Source organism: Acartia tonsa, chromosome 6 (assembly GCF_053477335.1).
Source record: "Acartia tonsa isolate MP-2025a chromosome 6, ASM5347733v1, whole genome shotgun sequence".
Classification (NCBI taxonomy): domain Eukaryota; kingdom Metazoa; phylum Arthropoda; class Copepoda; order Calanoida; family Acartiidae; genus Acartia; species Acartia tonsa.
The window spans coordinates 12,740,789-12,763,296 of record NC_137265.1 but is presented as its reverse complement, the minus strand read 5'-3'; the positions used below and the strand labels follow the sequence as shown (position 1 = coordinate 12,763,296).

The window sequence follows — 22,508 nt, the reverse complement described above, 5'->3', positions numbered from 1 at the left end:
GCTAAAATTTTAAACCTGACACAAATATGGCAATCCCACTTTTTAAAAAATTATTCAAAACATCTAAAAAGGTTTAAATTTGAGGCTTAGTCGCGGCTGCCGAGTTAGAAAACAATATAATAGTCCATTACACAAAATAGAAAAAGAAGAATTAAGAAATATGTTACCTAAATGGCAAATCAGAATGTTCATTTGAGTTAAGACACTTGTAGAAAGTTCGGGGCACTTCAAAAACATTCGATGAATGGTGATCTAAAAAAAGGGTTAGACAAGATTAGTTTTCATGAAAAATTTTAAAATTTATTGCAAAGGAGTAGTTGTAATATATGTACATTATAAATCTTTATACTTTAGATGACCAGAGGCACATTCATGAAAATCAATGCAAGCCGAAAATTTTTTTTTATTCCTTGGCACAACCCCCCTCCCCCCAAATTTTTCTCTCTATTTTTCAGATACTACTTAATGTGACAGATTTAAAAAACTCAGGATTGCAACATATTTCCCCCTTCATCCTTATCATTCCTATATTTTCAATACCCAAATGAAAGTATGTTGTGAAGCTCCCATACAACAGTTGGAAGATTATTTCTTTGTTTTCTGAGGTGAGACATTTATATCCTTTACAGGAAAGTACATGTGCATAATAGGAACAGGAGCATATAAACATGATAAACACACATACAAATTTATATGATTCAACTGCTTAAAAGGTCCCTAGGTACAAATAACTAGAAAACTGACAATTTAAAAAAAAAAGTATATACCTACTAGGGTGGGCCCATTTCACCCTTTTTTTAGATTTTACTGTTATCATAAGTTGTGGAAGTCATATATATGTATGATAAGCCCTATTTAAGTTTCAAAAGTTACTTTGAATGGCTGCCGGCGCGCGGGGGGTATAAAAAGTGCCCACCAGCTTATAAAACCAAAAATTTAAATTACTTCAAACACAGGCATGTTGCATATCAAAATGACCGCATTGAAATGCTGATTACGAATCTGAAAACCGTTTTGAGAAATATTGCTCCTAGTTCGAATAAGATCTCATTAAGTACCTAAAAACAGCTGATTTGGTCAAAATTGTTCATTTTGGTAGGTTATTTGAAAATCATTTCTGACTGAATCAATATTTTCAAAACGGTTTTCAGATCTGTAATCAGCACTTCAATGCGGTCATTTTGATATGCAACATGCCTGTGTTTGAAGGAATTTAAATTTTTGGTTTTATAGGGGGGCGGGCACATTTTATACCCCCCGCGCGCCCGTTGTTTTTGGATTAAAAAACCTCTTTCAAGTTTCACAGGTTTTTATACTGGCCCAGTAACCCTTGCCAATGTCTACTAATGTGAAATTCCAATATCGACTCACCCTAATACCTACTATGAATTAAAAAACAACATATTTTTAGTAATCAAATTCATTGCCAAAGTCAAAAAGACACAAATTGTACTCTAACTATAGTTATTAAAAACCCTTTAAATATTTTAGGCTTTCCCTTTTTCCCAAGAATATTATCTTTTGATTTTGAACCTTTAATAATTTAAAAATTAATTTTCTTACCAAAATGTGTGGGTAGTAATGACATGGAAATAAACTCATTGCATCTTGAATACGGACATCTAATATCTCTGTAAAAAAATATAAAAATTATTAATAGGGAAAGAATGGATTTATTATTAATTGGATCTTACACCAGATTATCATGTACTCTAATAAAGTGAAACTTGTAGCTGGCTAAAATGGAGCTAATTTTTAGAGCCTTGTTGCAAGGATTTAAAAAAAGTCAACATTCAGTTAGGTCATTGCCAAACTTCCAATAAAGCTAATTTATTCAGAACTCAAGCAACGCGCGTCAGCCACCTGTAAGCTACAGGAATATCAATCAGCCTTTTACAATTATTAAAATAAGCTGGAAGTCTTAAACTAACCCAAATATAGCAATCCCTCTATTAAAAAAAAAATTTCACATCATCCAAGCGGGTTTAAATTTGAGACTTAAAGGGCGGCTGCCGAGCCTTAGATTTATTATAAGGGATATGTCAATGAAAGATAAATAAATCTAACCTGTGTCTACAATTCTTCTCGTGGTTCTTAATGCTTCCCAATAAATCTTCAAACTGACAACCAAAGTTCTAAATAAAAATTGACTATTAAATTTCTTATTCAACAAGGATTACAACATCCATAAAAGCGAAGCACTGAAACGGACATTAACACTGTATAGTGTCAGAACTGAATAATCAGAATATAAATGTATAAGAGTCAAAGCAAAATTGTTAGTAAATTTGTTGAAACAGGGATGATAACATCCATAAAAGCAAAGCACTGAAACGGTAGGACAAACTAACATTAACACTTGTAGAGTGTCAGAACTGAATAATCAGAATATAAAAGTATAAGAGTCAAAGCAAAATTGTAAGTAAATTTGTTAAAAAACTGTTTGATACAGGATAATGTTTATGGACACATTTACATTTTTAGGACTTGATGATAGAGTTGCTTCGTTTATTACATTATACTTTGTTGTCCCAGGAATCAATATACCAAAAATCAGATCAATCCGATGATTAGATCACATAAAAATTTGTTGTTAAAAAAGTAAAAAAATCAACATGTTTAAAATGCATGTACGGACATTTTGGTAATGATTTTAGAGTTGCTACGCTTTCTAAATCGTACCTAACTACTAAAGGAATCACCATGCAAAATTTGAAATCGATAGGACAATTCTAACATGCCTAAATTAACGAAAAAAGCTATCCATTACGGACGGACGGACGGACGGACCGACCCTAATTATAGAAAAGCTTCGCTTTTAAAAAGTTAATGATCAAACAAACATGATTAAACACAAAATCACAAGATAATTAAATTCTTAAATACTTGTAAATACTGGTTTGATAAATTACTCTTTTTAACCAATTCCCACTTATCAAAATCTGCTTTATGGATATTTTAATTGTAAATATTAGAGAAATGTAAGGGTTTTTCTATCATAACTGTACTATTTCATGAAGGAACAGACAATGAAGATAGAATTAATTAACTTATCATTCTAATAAAAAAAAACATAAATCTATACATAGGAATTGAGTAAAGATGAATTTATATTGCACTGTCCCCTCCCTTTCTAGTAAAATAGTAAAGGAATGTATTACCTTAAATTTGCATGGATGAGGTACCAGGTCCAGCAAAGAATTTCCCAGGTTTGAGACACAGTGGTTGGTACTGCTCATCTGGATTTTACAGGCGGGACACTGTTGTAACATACCACTTTCTAAATAATGGAAAATTTGTCGTCAATTTAGGTTGCTAATATGGACCTCATTTATTGGACAGTTCGTTTACTCAGAAATAGGCGAGGGGATGGCGTAAGGGGGTGAATGAAAATCTAGTGCAACAACCAAGCAATAATATATTGATTATCTTAAAATTAAGAAATGTCTCTATACTGATTTAACATATGATTGGCCATTTCTACGACATTACATGGGATCTTTATTTCATATTTACTTACCTAAACATGTCAAGACAAGACTAGTATTTGTCAGGCATATAATATTTACTTACCAAGACAAGTTGAGCAGATAATATGTCCATTTCTACAGCAGGGTATGGGAGCTTTCTTTGGCACTGTGCAAGCAACATTCATTTTTAAAGATTTATATGAATTTTGACAAGTTTAACTTTGACAATTGTAGTCTATCTGTATTCAAAGGCTTTTCTTGCATCTTATTAATTTCAAGTATTGATTAAGTATTCCTACAAACTATTTGGCTTACAATAAAAGGCATGAAATTAAAATCTTTAAACTGAAAAATTCCTTCGAAGCAGATGGGACATTCCATGAGACTTTGAAGCTGGTTAATCAGAAGTGAATACTTCTGGTACAGATTGTTGAATTTCTCCTCCCAGTTTAGCTGACCAGTCATTGAGGTAACACCCTAAAACAAGGAGAATTTGTAGCCAAGCTGTTTAAAATCTTTGTATGTCTGTTAGTTTTATGTTAGTCTGTCTCTCTAACTGCATGCCTGCCTGTGTCTGTCTATGTATCTTTATATATTTCTATCTATCTATCTATATTCTAAAAGTTTGTCTGCATATCTATCTAGAAGGTACCAAGCTGACCGATTTCAGCCTCCATGGCACAGTGCTGTACAAGTACATCCAAATTGTTATGATTCCTTTCTATCTAACTGTCTGTCTGTATGTATGTATAAATATCTCTAATAATCTATCTACCTGAGAAGAAGCTACAATAGCTGACTGCTGTTGTAGTCCACCCATACCCTCCATACTTTCATCATCCTCTATCACAGGAGCGTCATCATTATCACCTGTTTAAAAATCTAAATGAAATGCGGGAAATGAACTAAATTTTCAGCCATCAAAAAATAAATAATTTTGTAGGAAAAATATCCTCGAAATGACGAGTGAAAAACAAAAACCCTTCCATTTTATTTATATATATTTAAAACGAGTTACTATATCTATTCCACTGGCCCTATGTCTGCACTTTTCTGACCCTACGGTGCTAACCAGTACCCAATATAACCTAATCTAAAGAAATATTTAAAATTTTTAAAACTAATCCCCCCTCGCCACTTTTTCTTTAGATTTATCTAAGATTAAGGAGTAGGATTTCAGTGCGAGTCAACAAGGTAAATTGCCATAATTACATTCTTAAATCTCTTACCTGTTCCCTGTGCTGGTATAGGCTGTGGCTGCAGGTTCTGGCCCTGGCCGCTGCCAGATGGAACAGGATCTGTCCAGTGGGAACATCCAGGTCGAATGTCGATTTCGTCATTCAAGTCAGACTGGTACTAAAATTAATCATTATATTTCAATATTCAAAAGATCTACACTACATATGTCAAAATGTATTAGTCTGAATGTTAAACTTAGAAGAATTTTTGTACCAATAGTATTTGATAGAAAGCCTATGATACTAAGTATCTTTTTAACTGTCATACATTTAAATTCTCATTCTTTTTGTATATACAGTGTGTTTTTTATGAGAACTTTTTTGAAAGCAATTTTACCCCACTTATAGTTATCAGAATTTATTGATTAATGGCTTATTTTCTTCGTTTTTTAATGCAATTAATAGAACACCAAAAAAATATTTCAGTTTTTATTTAAAAAGTACAGTAAAATCTAAAATTCAAAACTTAGGTGTCAACGTCTAAAAATGGTTTTAGCGCATTTTTCTTATGCTCAAATACTCAACCTTTTGAAAGTTTGAAGTTATATCTCAACCAGGGAGGGAGTACTGGCTCCCCAAAGTCGACTACAGAAAATCAAATTTTTTTCTTGCAAAGGGTAGAAGATTTAGGCATAAGAAAAATGCACTAAAAACATTTTTAGATGTTGACACCTAAGTTTTGAATTTTATATTTTATGTATAAACTTAGGTATTACAAAGAAGAGTTTATTTAATATTTTTTATAAAAATTAGTTTTAAACATCCTAAATTAAAAATTAGTTATGTGAATTGAAAATCTGTTAGGTAATATTTTTCAAAACTCCAATTCTTTCTTTTTTAAAAGCTCGTGTTTTGAACAAAGCATTTAAAAACGAAATATACCTGTTGTTTGTTTCTAGAGGGATTTTTTTCAGGTTCTCCCTGACCTGGAGAGGACTGGCTCTGTGCAGGATGGTCTGTAATATCAGCACCTTCCTCTATACCAACATCATTGGTATCCAGGTTGTTGTGGTCTTCTATAAATAAAGGGTGAGCAAAAAAAAATGCGTACCTTTTTGAAATTAAAATTGCGCGGCTTGTGTTAATAGTAGAAAAACGTTATGCATACCATTAGAACCGCTATGAAGTCTATTTTTTGGAAATATAAGAACGATTCCTCTGCTTCGTATAGTTGGGGAGCTACGTGTTAAAATGTCCCAACTGGCTTAAATCTTGACTTGCGAGTAAATCATTAAATATTAAAGTAAAGGGTATGCAAATGAAAATACGTACATTTTTAAAATTCTAGTTGCTCAGCTTGTGTTAATAGTAGAAAAACGTTATGCATACCATTAGAACCGCTATGAAGTCTATTTTTTTGAAATATAAGAACGATTCCTCTGCTTTGTATAGTTGGGGAGCTATGTGGTAGAATGTCCCCACTGAATTAAAACTTGACTTGCAAGTAAATCATTAAAGATGAAATTTTTCCACTTTTCTCACATTTATCAATACAGCTCCTAAACTAAAAATAGCACAAAAATCGTACTTATATTTCCAAAAAATAGAGCTTATGACGGTTCTAACGATATACATAGCATTTTTCTACTATTCACACAAGCCGAGCAGTTTGAATTTTAAAAATGTCCGCATTTTTGCACACACTTTTTTTTATCTTTAATGATTTACTCTCAAGTCAAGTTTTAAGTCAGTTGGGACATTCTTCTATTAGCTCCTAAACTATAAGTTGCACAGTAATGGTTTTTATATTTCCAAAAAATAGACTTTATAGCGGTTCTAACGATATGTATAACGTTTTTCTACTATTAACACAAGCCGCGCAATCTCAACTTTAAAAAGGTACATATTTTTTTGTATGCTTTAATCTTTAATGATTTACTCGCAAGTCAAGTTTTAAGCCAGTTGGGACATTTTACCACATAGCTCCTAAACTATACGTAGCACAGGAATCGTTTTTATATTTCCAAAAAAAAAACTTCCTAACGGTTCTAACGGTATGCGTAACATTTTTCTACTATTAACACAAGCCGCGCAATTTCAATTTTAAAAAGGTACGCATTTTTTTTTGCTCACCCTTTATATTTATACATATATAATTAATAATTCTGGTTATGCATCTATCCCTATAGTTTATAACAACCCAGACTAGCTTACTTGGCTTCTTTGAATCTGAATTACATGGATCTTACATTTATTAACCCAACAATAATCACCATGATCCATAACCATCTCGTAATCAATCCAAATCCGAATTTTGTTACGAAACTTGGCATGAATAATCCTTGGTATGTCTATTTTCTCTAAATTGAACAAAAAGTTGAAAAAAGTAACGGCTAACAGCTCAGCCGTTTAGCCGTTTTTTGGCTATTTTTAGGGCAAATCTGTCATAAATTACGTAGGAATCAACTTTTGAATTATTTTTTAAAACCGTTTGAAAATGTTTTGGAGCGGCAAAGAGTATTGTGTGGAGATAGGTTTTGTGACAGATTTGCCCTGAAAATAGCCAAAAAAATGGCTGAATGGCTGAGCCGCCGGCCGTTACTTTTCAAACTTTTTGTTAAATTTAGGGAAAAAAGCCCTATCAGAGATTGCTCATGCCAAGTTTCGTAACGAAATTCGGATTCTAGGTGCCATTTAATCATTGATTACGAGATGGTTGCATTAACCCCCCCCCCCTCCCCTTAATAAAAATATTTTTAATTGTAAATTTATGGTCAATATTATCTCATGTAATTAATATTCTAGTATACTTTAGTATCCTGACCTGTAAGAGAAGCAGCCCCCAAATCATGTCCATCCATGTTCTCATCCCCTTCTTCGCCTTCAGCCAACAGCTCAGGTACAACATCAGCTGTTGTTGTTGTTTTTGTGGTTGATGAGCCTGCTCAGTGTTTAAATTACTTTTCAGAATTATAGTTACTTCGCCTCTAGCCTCTTAGAGAAGACGGGAGATGTCAGGAAAACAGCCCAAAACCAACCCAAGGTTATGAAATGATAATCAATTAGGACTAGCATTTCCTAGGATTTTAAGCTTACGAGAAAAAAAACACTATCTGCTCATCATAACGCAAAAGCAATAGATTTTAAGAACAATAAATAATTCAAGAAAAGTATTTTTCCTTGCTCTGCTACTGTAGTTGAGTTAGCTGATGATGTTGACTGAGCAACAACTGTAGCTGTATTTGAAGGGCCAGGTGACTGGGTGCTGGTACATCCAGCTGAAGTACCTACAAACATATACATTAATAACTACAGCTGTAGTTGATGGGCCAGGTGACTGGGTGCTGGTACATCCAGCTGAAGTACCTACAAACATATATATTAATAACTACAGCTGTAGTTGATGGGCCAGGTGACTGGGTGCTGGAACATCCAGCTGAAGTACCTACAAACATATATTTTAATAACTACAGCTGTAGTTGATGGGCCAGGTGACTGGGTGCTGGAACATCCAGCTGAAGTACCTATAAACACTAAACAGATATACTAGTAACTACAGCTGTAGTTGCCTGGCCAGGTGACTGGCTCATGGAACATCCAGCTGAAGTACTTTGGGTCACCTCCGGGTTCCAGGGACAAATGTAATCCTTTATCACTACTTCACAGGACTACAATCTCTCACCAATGTCTCCTTTCCAGATCAGCGACGCATTAATCCCTGTTTGACAAGTATATTTAACCTTAGAATGGTGGTATTATTTTACACCGATCCTAAACCCAAATATACTTAAGAGATAGTCTTTTGTTTATAAGCCCTATTCCGAAAATGGTACTAAGACATTACTGATAACTTTATACTGTTATTTAGTCTAAGAATTTTTTATTCCTAGGTAACTAACTTTGCCAACACTTTTGGACTGAAAGTATCTACTGTGATTACTAGAGTCATGCGATCATGACTACAATATTCCGTTCTGCTGCCTGTATCCCCGTGAGGCGTGAAATTCTTTGTTAGGTACCTTTGTCAGGTAAGAAAATCACTAGACTAGCTCCGAACCGATCTTCCAGAGTATTAGCAAAGTAAAACTACCTTTAAGACGTGAACTTATTCAAAGTTCTAATCCGAAAATGTTAAATTGTCCGAATAGATAACGATCTCCAACTTTCCTGGACTTCAGAAGCATGGGGAGGATCCGGTTGTTAGTATCGGCCGTCAGATAGCAGGCTATCATCAACCGTTGGTAGCTGAGCCACCACCGTATCTCCCTATGTTATCCCTATTTAGCCCCGTAGTGACTTGCGACTTATGCTGATACACGCGCTATAGGAGTTCTCTTCAGAACAAAACTTGGAGATAACTATCCGTCCGGATGCCTAAGCTTTTAGGCCCCAAGAAGGCCTTACCCTTAATTTTATCTCAATTGACCAACATCAAAATGATATTCTATAATTTATTTAACAAAGTATTATGAATTTATCTAACAAAACTTTTTATTTTTTAGGTATGTTTAAAATGAAAAATCCTAAGTTTGAGCCGCCAGGACCCTCCAGAAAATTCCAAAGCAAGAGAAGGGAGTCTTCCCTTAAATTTTAGAATTTTTGAAAAGAGTCAGTGTGATATAGTAATTCCGTATAACGACTGACTGTTTCTCTCTTCCAGGTTTACTTTTATAGGCCTGAAGCCTAAGGAGAAAAGAGAGACAAAAAGGATGATTTTGATTTTTATGTTGATTTTTATGTTTTATCAGGAATTGGCGACCTAATTTTTAAGATTTTGCATTTAATGGTGTGTGTATATCTCAACTAAATCACAATATTCATTTCATAAATTAGCAAGATCACATCTTATTTTATTTTACATCAAGAATACATTAAACTATTGGTTTCAAATTAGTTTTCTAGTAATGATTTTATAAAATCCTCTTTAATTTTTATAAATTTTCATCCTTTTAGTTTTTAGTTATTAATAGTTTTTTATCACGAAACCTCTAATTTTATGATTCTTGTATTGTTTTACTAATGTTAATTTTTATTGACAAAATTTGCTAATAATTTTTTAGCTGTATTATGACCATTCTATTAAAAGGGTTATTGTCTAACATTTCATTATAGGGTCTTCGTTTTATAAATCTTATTTCCCCATTTTAATAAATAGGTCTTTATACATGCTTTTTTACTTAAAAATTATATTAAATTGTTTTAGATTTGTCTAATTTTGATAATATTTTTATAGTCTTTTATTTTCATTAGAAAAAAATACATAATTTAAAGTATGGGTTGGATTTTTCCCTAGTAAAGCTACTCTACAAGTTATTCATAGAATCGGTTCAAGGGAAAAAGACGATCCAACTTACAAACAGATATGTTAATAACTGCAGCTGTAGTTGAGGGACAAGGTGGACTGGGTGCGAATTAAAATAAATTTCAGTTGGTGCAAAAAATATTCTCTACCTGGTTGTTGGTGTCCCCACCAATGGCCTGTTTGGCCGCTAGCACCACTGGTTCTTGTACTTTCTTGTGCCCTAGCCACATTGTTCATATTTTTCATTACAATTCAATTCTTGCATCTTTGTACACAGATAAGAGTGGAAGACTTTTGACCCTTATACAAATATGTGACTATAATACACTTAAAGATGAGATAGAATAAAAGCTAAACCACCATTTTATCATATGAAAAGTTTAAGTGTTTTGTCTGAAGCTTAAGATTTTAAAAACTACAGGGCTGAATGAGTTCTGCTTTTTAGGAAATCTAAACATAGGCCTTAGGCTATTTTCTTCTCCCTTAGAATTCAAAGCCCATAGATGCTAAGGACACAGCTGCTATTCAATAAAAGAAGTTGATGTTCGTTACTTAAAATAAAAAAAATGCTCGACTATTTGGACAAGATATGAACTTTGCCTGGCTGCGGCCTGAGCCTCAGGGGATGTGGATCTAGAATCTGACTCCATATTTGTGGGATCATCTAGCTCCCCTAAGATATCTTCCAGGTCACTTAGATCCCCTAGGTAGATAGAGGGATTGATAAATGCATTTAATAAAAAAGATGCTCAATTTTATATCAGTAGAATTAAGAAAGCCATAAAATATCATAAAGTACCCAAAGTTTTGACACAAAGGAATAAGGATAGGTGGTTAAAAGATTTTGGATACGTTGAGTTTCCTAACGTTTCATCCACTATTTTCACCTGAAGAAGGGTTAATTTTATACATCATAATGTGGATGATATAAATACATTTTTCTGCCATTGTCTCATTCCTAAAGATACTGAACCTACCTCTTTCAACTGAAGACATAGTGAATATTTGAATAGGTGAGACACGTCTCCGTTTCTGCACTGGTTCGCCATTATCATCTAAACGAGTTGATTTAAAATTGATTTGATGTTGCACCAGATTTTCATGAACTCCAAAATAAAGCTTGCTTAAATGACGCTATTCCTTATTCTACCGTACCCTCTCACCCCATCCCTACTGGATGAACGAACTGACCAATAAATGAGGTCCATATTAGCAACCTAAATTGCTAAATCTTCCTTATTTTGATATCAATCAAAACTCCTAAAGAAGTAGTATTTTATTTGACCGTATGTGTTTTACTTTAGGCCATGTTCGGTTAGGTTTAAAGGGTAACTCCGCAGGCATAAAGGTAATGGTGTGAGGGGGTCTCTCGCTAGACACTATAAGGAATATAAAATAAGTTGATCTTAATAAAGATCATTTTTAATAATTTCATAGTAAATTCACTTCTTTTCAGATTGCGAAGCAACCTTATAGGACCCCATTGTAGACCTGTTTTATCTGTAACATACTCACATTCACACACACACACACACACCTGGTGGAAGTATAGCATAGACAGGTGACAATGGTTCATAATGTGGGGACACAGGTTCAGAGCTCTTACTCTCACACACACACACACACACACACACACACACACCTGGTGGAAGTATAGCACAGACAGGTGACAATGGTTCATAATGTGAGGACACATGTTCAGAGCTCTCTCACACACACACACACACACACACACACATACACACACACTCACCTGGTGGGAGTATAGCATAGACAGGTGACAATGGTTCATAATGTGGGGACACAGGTTCAGAGCTCGGTTCTACTTTCAAGTCCTCTTCCTCTTGTAAGCGCTAAAAAAAATAATAAATATTCAAGAACTTCCTTACACTTTTTATGTAAGCAAAGGTCTGCAAATTAAAACAATGTATATAAAATTTAAGTTAGAAAATCACTTTAAATAAGGATAATAAATCAATTGCATTTATTTCAAGTTTGAGTGACTCATATAAAAAGAACCGGTCATGACTCAACGTTATCATTAAACATCAGTATGCTTTAATTTCCATTAATGCATAATAAATAAAAACTAAAATATGACTTATGATTATTTTTATTTAGGGTGCAATCAATCGTTTAAGTGGAAAACATAAATGCTGTTTTTTAAAAGCGAAGCTTTTCTATAATTAGGGTCGGTCCGTCCGTCCGTCCGTACGTCCGTCCGTCCGAGATAGTTAGCTTTTATTCGTTAATTTAAGCATGTTAGAATTGTCCTATCGATTTCAAACTTTGCATGGTGATTTCTGTAGTAGTTAGGTACGATTTAGAAAGCGTAGCAACTCTATAATCATTACCAAAATGTCCGTACGTCCATTTTAAACATGTTGATTTTTTTACTTTTTTAAATAGCTTTTTTCGTTAATTTAGGCATGTTAGAATTGTCCTAATGATTTCAAATTTGGCATGGTAATTCCTGTAATAGTTAGGTACGATTTAGAAAGCGTAGCAACCCTATAATCATTACCAGAATGTCCGTACGTCCATTTTAAATATGTTGATTTTTCTACTTTTTTAACAACAAATTTTTATATGATCTAATTATCCGTTTGATCTGATATTTGGTATATTGATTTCTGGGACAACAAAGAACAATATTTAAAGCGAAGCAACTCTATAATCAAGCCCTAAAGATGTAAGTATGTCCATAAACATTATCCTGTATCGAGCAGTTTTTCAACAAATTTACTTACAATTTTGCTTCAAATCTTATACTTTTATATTCTGATTATTCAGTTCAGACACTATACAAATATTAATGTCCGTTTGTCCTACCGTTTCAGTGCTTCGCTTTTATGGATGTTGTCATCCTTGTTATATCTTGAAAACTTACTTTAATTAGAAATAATAAATTAACAAATTACCTTTTCTAATAAAAATTTTCCTCTGCTTGGTCTCAAGTTTCGTCTGGGTGTAAACGAGGAGCTAAACATATATAAAATCAATTTTTATTCATGCAGCTTCTCTAGCTTCATAGCTATTTTGGGGGAGGATATCACAATCTTCCCAAGATAAATCGCCTCTAGAAAAAAATGTCCTCCAACAAATCTTTTTTTACTTTAAAAAAAAATTGAAAATAGGGACAGGGAGGTAGTGGGTCTACGCCGGTGAGGGGGTGGGGGGGGGGGGGTTCGGGTGGCATAGCCGATTGTACTTACATATGTTGATGGGGTAGCACCAAAAAAAAAATAAGGATAATTCTCCAATAAAAATGCTTTAGATTTTCATAATTATAAGTAATATTAGATAGAAATCAAGTTTTGTTGTATTTAATGATTTTAATAACAGTACATTCTAAGTAGTGACGATATTATTAGGTATCTTGTTAGATTAAACAGCTATCGATTGTAACAAAGTTGATTTTTACCTCGAGGTTGTCTGCACAGCTTCGTTATCCTTTCCATTGTCTGTCTCAATAATCTCTGGGTTCTCATCTGTCTCCTCTCTGTAACTTTTCTGGGCTATATATCTCTTCATATGTAACCTAAATACCAAATAGTTTGTTTGCAAGTTTCTCCTGTATTTATTTAAACTTTGAACTTGGTAGAAAGTTATGTATTTAATTTCATAATTTTTAAATAGGTATATTGGACTAAATTCCACACTACTTATTGTTCCCCTGCTTAGTTTTAGCAAAACAAAAATACTCAAATAAAAAAAACATTTATTTTTATTAGCCAGCTGATAAATTTTTAGTATATATTTAAACATTAAAATACCGTGTTTTTTCATAAAATAAATAAACTTTGTTGATCACTCTATGTTAAGCATAAAGATTAGGGATAATTTCTATTTTAAAGTCATTAGAAAAGTGCTTTACATAAGAACAGACAGATTGATGAACAAGATGGACAACTAACCTTTGTTCTCGTTCCTTCCTAGTTAGAACATGGGATGGACAAGCTCTAGGATCATTTTAAGAGAAATATACAGACGACAAACAAATGAATAAACAAGAGATAGACAACTAACCTTTGTTCTCGTTCCTTCCTAGTTAGAACATTGGATGGACAAGCTCTAGGAACATTTACAGATATACAGATGGACAAACAAATTAACAGATGGACAACTAACCTTTGTTCTCGTTCCTTCCTAGTTAAAACATGGGATGGACAAGCTCTAAGATCATTTTCAGATATACAGATGGACAAACAAATGGATTAACAAGATGGACAACTAACCTTTGTTCTCGTTCCTTTCTGGTTAGAACTTGAGATGGACAAGCTCTAGGATCTTTTACAGATATACAGGTGGACAACTAACCTTTGTTCTCGTTCCTTCCTAGTTAGAACATGGGATGGGCAAGCTTTAGGATCATTTTTCAGATAGTTTATATCATTCCAACACAGCTCCGAGATATTCTTCAACTGAAAAAATATCAATTTATAAATAAACTATACTGATATGAAAATAACAGGAAGTTTGTCTGTCTCTGTGTAATAAAGGAACTCACTAACAACAGAACAGTAAAGCTTCTTAAAGATCTACAGGAACAGGATTTATAACTTACTATTCAGGGGAGGGAATATTTTATATAGCTAGAAAGTTTGCCTCTCAAAAAATTACGCCAACCCCCAGATACAAAAGAAAACATTTCTAAACCTGTAGCTTTGGCTCATCTGAATTGTCTTTACTGGCTCCAGAAGCATTCCTGTCCCTGCTGGTGCCAGGTATAGCCTGTCCACTGCTGGTGCCAGGTACAGACTGGTCACTGCTGCCACTTGAAGGCCCAGGTACTGGTTCGCTGGAATCCTTAACATATCTCAATATAATAATAATTTTAGTAATCAAATACTCTCATTAGGTCTAAATAACACAAAATTGAGAAAAAATTACCGATTAATTCGTTTCATACTGATTTTAATTTCAAGACAAGATAGGTAAGTATAATTTTGTAATTTGGTTTAATTTTTCATAAACCTGACAATAAATTGAGTTACAACATGAACTAATGGTAATTAAAAATTAACTTTTCATTATGATTATTTGGCACAATTACTAACATACCTGATGATTAATTGGCACAGTGTCTGCATGTTGTCTCTCATTATTCTCCTGACCAATGGCTTCATCAGCAGCACCTCTGTTATCAGCTTCGTTTAGAGTCACTATGTCACCTTGTCCTTCTCTGCTTATTCTGTTAAAATATACAACGAAGATATTTCAACTAATATTAGACAGGGATCTAAAGGGATAAGACAATGACCTATAAATGAAGATACGCAAAATTAACCCTTCTGTCCTAGTGCTTGAAACGTTTTTACAATCAACTTAATGAAACAACCAATCAAAATGTATCAAAAGTCCCTAAAATTGTTAAGCCAACGAATAAGAAAATGTTTTAATAAAACTTTAGTAATAGCGCAATAAACAGTTCAATATCCCTCCCCCTCCCTGAATATTAGATATATATGTATTCTTCTTGCAAAAGTTTATGCAAGAAGAATCATTAAATCAAGTATTTTATGATAGCCATAGCGTCTATTAATGAAGAAATAAAATATTTATAATGTGAAGTGAAATTCATGGTAATTTACAATATCATGCCAAAATTGTTATCATAAAATAAGAGAAAACATTCTATACAAATCCTATTTAGTTTGTATTTTAAGTTCTCAGTTACATTGCAGATATGGAGAACATGTTCTTAACACTTAAAAATCCATAAGTTTTATACCTTATTCTTACGAGAGGAGATGGAATTGGGGGAGGACTAACTCCGGGGGTTGTGTCTTGACTGCTACTCTCCCCTAGATTGATAAATAGATAAATAAGAGAGTATGTGGGAAGAAACAGATAACTAATGATAAGATAGTAATACTTAGATATATGACTGGATGAAACAAATTGATATAAGAATAGATTATTATATGATTAGATATAAAGACAACAAACATAGAAAATCATTAAGTCATGCTAGCAGTAGGCAAACATAAACAAACCAATAGACCAGGTGTCCTAGTAGATAATCTTCTACAAAAATCTACCTGTTCTAACACCACGGCTGACAGGCCTTGTTCTAGAACTACCAACAGCAGTACAGCTGCCGCCGCTGTCAGATTTGGTCGCTGCCTGTCCTGTGCCTACATTATAAGACGGCTTAAACAGCTGAAACTATTAAACTGTGTTTTACAAGAAAGCTTCATTTTGATTATTAGCATGTTTTGTGTTGTTTTTTCAAATTAGTTATTAAACACTCAAAGCTTGGGTTGATAATATGATTATCTCAGCTACTATCAAAGATAGATAAACTTTTTGTTTAGATATACATATGTGACAACCAAGCATTTACTCTATAACTTACTTTTCAGCCTGTCCTTTTATAACGCAAATATAGAGATACAAGAATTACTATAAGAAATAATGTAATTTACTTTCGCTAATTAACTTACTCCGCCATCCGTCTCCTTGTATTATAAATATTTCATTTTCCTATTGTTTTTGTTTTTATTAATCCTATTTGCAACTTATGTGTGTTGTGTTTTTTTCTAAATGCCTAAATAGATGTCCATTGTTTTTTTTACCTGGATTTACTGACAAAATTCCTATCTCATTGTCGCTATCAGAATCATCAGAACTAATATTTCGTACAAATCATTATTATTATGTTTAAAAACCAGGATGTCTATGTGACTGTTTAAATGTTCCTGCTAAACACATGAACCGATATGGTTCTTCTTCTAGTAAATCTCGTAAGCTTTTATATCCATTTAGAGGGAGTATGGCTACACCCTCCTCAGAGAAAAATATTCTCCCTCCAAAAATATGCAAAACCCATAATAGTATACCTAGGAAGACGATTCTGTCAACTATACTTAATTTAAGATATTTGACAGCAATTTTAATCATTACTAGCGGCTATGCCCCTAGAGGCCTATTTGTCTTTATTATATAATGATTGAAAATTTATATTCCTGCTAAGTACATGACAGCTGTTATTGGCGGCATTGTTACTTATTGCCAAAGAAACAGCACTGGAAACTCGAGGTTTTACAACCTTCTTCACTGATTCCTTAATAAAGAGATTCTTGATAATCGACCTTAATATTATTTTTTAAGTATTGAGACGAAGTATCTCCTGTTAAAATTCTAGTTTTGCAATAGCAAGAAAGATCAACTCAGCTGTTTATGATTTTAAGCTGAATATAAAAAAAGGATTAATAGCACCATAATAAGGACAAACATCTCGGGATGGATTTAGGCTATTTTCTTTAAGGTATAAATCTAAGAAAGAGATAAAAAGTTAAACAACTTAAAATATTTGAATTTTATGATAGGGAAGAGATAATAAGCATGGCTACTTTAAATGCTACCTTTACAATTTTAACATTGATATCTTCATTGATGACTTGAATATCCTCATCATCAGTAATAATAATATCCTCAGTTGGATCATCAAGTAAAGCTCGAACCCGGGATACCAGCAGGTTGTCTGAAAAAAAAAATAATTTTTAATACAAAATATAATATTCTCTTCAATGATACGAAGATGGAAAATAATCATATTGTTAGTAATTTAATCCATGAATGGACGATCAAGGACTTTCCCAATTATGATAATCTAAATCTGTAGTTAATATTATTGGCTGAAAAGTTTAGACACTAAAAGTGTGTCCTAACCAGTCAACATTTATTAATACCTATTACCAGCAGTATTATGCCAACAAATGAGAGATCGTGTTTCTAAACTTTGGGTAATTCTGTAAATCATAGTACAACTATGTCCCCTCCCACCCTGAGTAGAGCTTTTGACTAAAAAAAACAGATAACTTGAAATAAAATTACTTAATAAACTTACTTGAATTATTTTGAATACCCGAAGGGCCAGGCTTATCTTGGCTATCTTCATTCTCGTTGTCCGTATCCAATTCATCAAGCTCAATTTTATCCGCCAATTTTGCCAAGCTTTTCTTCAAGTTTTGCAGCACTAGGACGTTTCCACCATTCTTAGCTCTGACACGGCCAGAGTTGGGGACACTTTTACCCTAGAATAACAGATAAAGGTAAGGTTTTTAAAAGCTCTTATCGCTAATAAGCTAAAACAAGCAATAAGCGAAGTTACAGTATCTCTGTAATAAAGTCCTGAAAATGTAAAATGTCCTTAAACTTTATAATGTATTAAAGCCATTTTGAAAAAAAAATCTGTACACAACCAAAGTTTTACAATCATGTAATCAAAATGTTCAAACATTTCGACTAATAATTTCAATCTACAGAAGAAAAAATTTGTTCTTCATCATTATGGAGAGATATCAATTCATCGTGTATTGTCTTGTCCTTTAAGATTTTATATTACATAATGTGATAAATTGTACCTTTTTACTTGGCCCAGGGTTAGATTTCTCATCCTCATCATCTTGGATAAGATCTTGTATTTCAGCAGCATCTGCATCATTGGTTGTATCACTTTCATCATTAATTCTCACACTTTCAACCTAAATGGAATGGAGATTTCCAGTTAGGGGTGAGAAATAACAATAAATTCAGAATTTTATTCTTAAACCAAATTTTAAAAATATTTAGGTATTTTTATGACGAATTTTAAAACAAGGATGAGCATTTTTTTTATAGTTTTTATTAGACCCAGGAATAAGGTATAGCCAACAAGCGAAATAAATCTAAAATAATATTTAGGTGGAGTCTTTGCTACACATCCCTCCAAAATCACAAAACACAATACATTATTTCAAACTAGCGGTTACGCCCCTAGAGGCATTTTTAGTGTTTTTTTTTTATTTTAAGTATGTCTATGTTGCGTTGAACTCTCTACGTAAAAATCGAGAATAGTAAAAAAAGTATTTTTTGCGATTTCTCTTGGAAGGGTGGTGGTGCCCTCCCCCAAAATAGTTATAAACCTTACCGGGACCTATAAGAAGATACCCTGTTAAGGAGAACCCGATCGGTTTAGCAGTTAGTGAGATCCTTCAGTACAAACAAACAGACATACAAACAGACAAATACACATCCTGTTTCTTTATTATAAGGATTAATTTAGTTATTAGTTGGGCTACATTAAACCAAAGTAGTTTTTTCAGAGACAATGATTGGGGAGGGAAATACAAATTGCATAATAAACCGAAATTAAAATTAGCCCAATTTGTTCAACGGTTCATGAAATCTAAAGAGACAGACAGACAGTCACCATTCTACTTTGTATCTAAATGAGTCTATACCTTAAAATATTGATCAAGGTCGTCATCAGAAGAACTGGAATCATCAGATTTAATTTCATATTTCAAATCACAATCATCTTTCTGTAAGATAACATCAGTTTTTTTCATGAATATTAAGAGATAGACTGTAGTGTAGGTATACTATACACCTTTAATGTGATATTTTTTTCGAATTAATTTCGTTGTTGTTATAAGCTGATACACTGATGGTTCGAACTAACCATGCAGGCTTTAATAAAACAACCCAAAGTTTTAATACGGCCAATGAGAGATCATGAATGAAAAACTTTGGGTATCATCTTAATTTAAAGTCAAATGTCCCCTCCCTCCCTGCTGAAAAAACCGATGTTTTCCTGAAGTAGAGAAGATTTTGGAGCAGAGTAAGGACTATCAATAATAATATCAGGCATGGATAGTTCATCCAGCACTTCATCTAACACACATATTTAAATAAATATATTTTCGGCATTTTCCCATCAAAGTGCCTTGTTAAGCATAACAACCTCCCCCCCCCCCCCCGCCCTTTAATTTTTAATACATTGCATCTATGGAGGAAGAAGGGAGAGTAGTTATTAGCTTGATTGTTTATTACTTAGTTCATGTAAGCTAAAGGTATATTTGGTAATAAGTATATCCACAGCCCCCCCCCCCACCGCAAGGTGTAGGCATGGGATAAAAAATGACCTTCCACGTATTTTGATTTATTTTGAAAAAGGGTTGGAGGGTGTTATTGCTCCAAAATAAAGAGATAATATGGAAATGAAAGAATATTTTAAACAACTGTAATTTATACTGGGGAATAGGTTAGAGCGCCAAATCTAACCCCCACACCCTCAAGATTTAATATTAATAATTTGTCTAAATATGTGTTCCTGGTCTAATATAATTATGATCAGCTGTTGCCAAGCTGCTAGCACCATTACTAGAGGCTTTTGCTAAGCTGCTGGCACTATTACTAGAAGCTGTTGCCAAGCTGCTGGCTCCATTTCTTGAACTTGGCAACGAATGCTCTTTAACACCAATAATTTCACTAAATTTTATTTCTATTGCTGAATTAGCGTCACCACTGTTGCTGGAAGTCGACAAAACGGCGGTTGATGAATTGCCGTCATTTCGACTTGAAGATGAGATACTGGGGGCGGCTACAAAGGCATCAGATGTATCAGTATCTGTTTCCACATTTTTGCTATCGTTTTCAACATTTATATTTCTATCATGATCTTGGTTGATGTCATCAGAATCATTGCTATTCTCAGATTCATCATTGCCAGATGAGTCTTCTGCTTTTTCATTGGATTTTTCAGAACCAGTTTTATCCCTAATGATTTTTTAAAATATAGCTTGGATGTTTAGCATTCATAATTGAGGTTTTAAAATAGAGGTATAAAGTACAAAATAATCTTTTGATAAAATCCGCTACATTTTACCTAGAATCGGTGTTTGTATCAGCAGATTTATTTTCAGCGGCAGCTTTGCTGTCAGAAGCATCTAAATTTTCACAGGAAAAGCTTCCAAAAGCTTTATATAGTCTATCCTCCCCAGTTTTGTCAGTCCCCTTACTGTAGCTTGATGATTCTGAAAGAAAAGGGACGATTAGGTCACAACAAAATTTTATTCAAGTAGCGCAGCAACTCAAAACAATAGATCGTTCAGAAATTTAAATCTAACTTTCGTTTTTAGCGGCGTATTGTAGGTAGATACTTCAAAGTAAATATCATTAGTGATGTAAATCAAATAAGCTTTTTAATAAAATAACTGATTACCTATTGCTGCGCTAGATATGAACATACTTTTTTTCTATAAAGAAAGCGATTTTACTAAAAGTTGAATACCTGCACTACTTGGCTCATTATTTTCTTCAACATCCTTGCTGGAGCTGGAACCCCCTTGACTGTTGATATCCACCACCATGCTTGAACTTGTTTCAGGGGGGTTCTTACCCCCGCTAGAATTTGTTGTTTTTGTGAGCATTTGAAAGGAACTTGAGACGAGGCTTTTGAGCTTTTCCTAAAAAAAACAGTTTTGTTAATCTTAAAATTATACATTTTAATATCCGCAGAAAGTTGTTTATAATACGATGCGATAAATAACTATTCAATCCCAAATTTGCGTTTATACAGTGTGCAAGGGAGGGCACATTGGACAGCAAATAAAATTACACTAGTATCCAATCCAAAGATTCAAACCACTTTATCTTTGGTATTCATTGGCTAAAAACCTTTGGGTAGGTACCAGGGTTGTCATATTGGGCGGCCCAACTGCCCAAAAGTGGTTTTGAGCACCCTTTTTGGGCAAATGTCGTAAAAAGCATATAAAAAGGATATAAAATAGCCTAAAACCATACCGAGACTTATTATTAGAAATAAAATAGCCTAAAACCATCTCAGGACCTATAAAAGCTCCACTGGAAAGGAAAACCATATCGGTTCAGCAGTAAGCGAAATCCTTCTCTAGATACAAAAAAAGCTTACTAATTTATATAGTTAACTAGCGGCTACGGCCCTAGAGGCCTCTAGGGGCACTTGAATAGGGGAGAGTCAAATTTGATAACCCAATTATCATATTAGATTTGGAAAGAAAAAGTAAAAAAAATTTGGGGGGAGATTTTTTTTTTTGGGGGGGGGAGGGTTGCCTCCCCCAATTTTTACTTTTAGTTTAAAAAATTTAAAAAAAGAATTGGGGGGGTGTAATATTTTTCTAGGGGCGATTTCTTTTAGGAGGGTGGTAGTACCCTCCCCAAAAAATAGTTATAAACCTTCACAGAACCTATGAGAAGCTACCCTATTAAGGAAAACCCAATCGGTTCAGCGGTTAGCGAGATTCTCCGGTACAAACACATAGACACACATCATGTTACTTTAGTATGAGGATATCACCCAAAAAATAGGCCCGCCCACCTCTTTTTTCACCCCCTCCCCTTTTTCTCTCCCCCCAAAAGGGGGGTGCCCAAAACTGCCCAAAAGGACCTTATATTGGTCGGCCCAAAACCGCCCGCCCAAAATGACAACCCTGGTAGGTACTTTCATTGAATTGTGATTAGTTGGTTTCAAACTCAAACAAATAATGTCCAAACTTTTTAACAATGATCTTAATCCCTTAATATCCATGCTTTCATTGCTTAATTTATCTTTGTTTTTGATTCTAATTCTGGTCAAAAAATGCCAAAATTTAACAAACAAAAATGAGAAAAATACTAAAACATTTTGTCTGAATTATGATGACTCATAGTTACCTTCTGCTGACTAATATCGTCCTGATTCTCCTCTCCCATTCCTCACACAATATACTTCAACAAAGCTACATTTTTATAAACATTTTAAACATATTT

At 33.6% G+C, this 22,508-nt stretch overlaps 1 protein-coding gene across 2 annotated transcripts in view; it reads right to left on the bottom strand.

Annotated features, from left to right (window-relative positions):
• LOC145321886 (uncharacterized) overlaps positions 1–22,507 on the bottom strand; it is a 37,310-nt gene extending 14,803 nt beyond the window's left edge. For both annotated transcript variants that reach the window (XM_080163528.1, XM_080163529.1), the window contains exons 1-33: positions 22,413–22,507; positions 21,013–21,187; positions 20,608–20,755; positions 20,055–20,498; positions 19,537–19,615; positions 19,181–19,264; positions 18,323–18,442; positions 17,806–17,992; positions 17,321–17,439; positions 16,924–17,019; positions 16,532–16,586; positions 15,995–16,090; positions 15,685–15,757; positions 15,015–15,144; positions 14,610–14,759; positions 14,271–14,374; positions 13,375–13,491; positions 12,872–12,932; positions 11,704–11,803; positions 10,928–11,005; positions 10,551–10,653; positions 10,100–10,170; positions 7,830–7,935; positions 7,473–7,591; positions 5,591–5,724; positions 4,700–4,826; positions 4,246–4,340; positions 3,829–3,947; positions 3,574–3,638; positions 3,162–3,280; positions 2,068–2,135; positions 1,564–1,631; positions 168–252 (exon numbers count right to left, since the gene is read on the bottom strand). In XM_080163528.1, the coding sequence (XP_080019654.1) occupies positions 168–252; positions 1,564–1,631; positions 2,068–2,135; positions 3,162–3,280; positions 3,574–3,638; positions 3,829–3,947; positions 4,246–4,340; positions 4,700–4,826; positions 5,591–5,724; positions 7,473–7,591; positions 7,830–7,935; positions 10,100–10,170; positions 10,551–10,653; positions 10,928–11,005; positions 11,704–11,803; positions 12,872–12,932; positions 13,375–13,491; positions 14,271–14,374; positions 14,610–14,759; positions 15,015–15,144; positions 15,685–15,757; positions 15,995–16,090; positions 16,532–16,586; positions 16,924–17,019; positions 17,321–17,439; positions 17,806–17,992; positions 18,323–18,442; positions 19,181–19,264; positions 19,537–19,615; positions 20,055–20,498; positions 20,608–20,755; positions 21,013–21,187; positions 22,413–22,451 (3,734 nt within the window). In that variant the 5' untranslated portion in view covers positions 22,452–22,507. The remainder of the gene's footprint in view (positions 1–167; positions 253–1,563; positions 1,632–2,067; positions 2,136–3,161; positions 3,281–3,573; positions 3,639–3,828; positions 3,948–4,245; positions 4,341–4,699; positions 4,827–5,590; positions 5,725–7,472; positions 7,592–7,829; positions 7,936–10,099; positions 10,171–10,550; positions 10,654–10,927; positions 11,006–11,703; positions 11,804–12,871; positions 12,933–13,374; positions 13,492–14,270; positions 14,375–14,609; positions 14,760–15,014; positions 15,145–15,684; positions 15,758–15,994; positions 16,091–16,531; positions 16,587–16,923; positions 17,020–17,320; positions 17,440–17,805; positions 17,993–18,322; positions 18,443–19,180; positions 19,265–19,536; positions 19,616–20,054; positions 20,499–20,607; positions 20,756–21,012; positions 21,188–22,412) is intronic.
• Position 22,508: the final 1 nt, after the last annotated feature.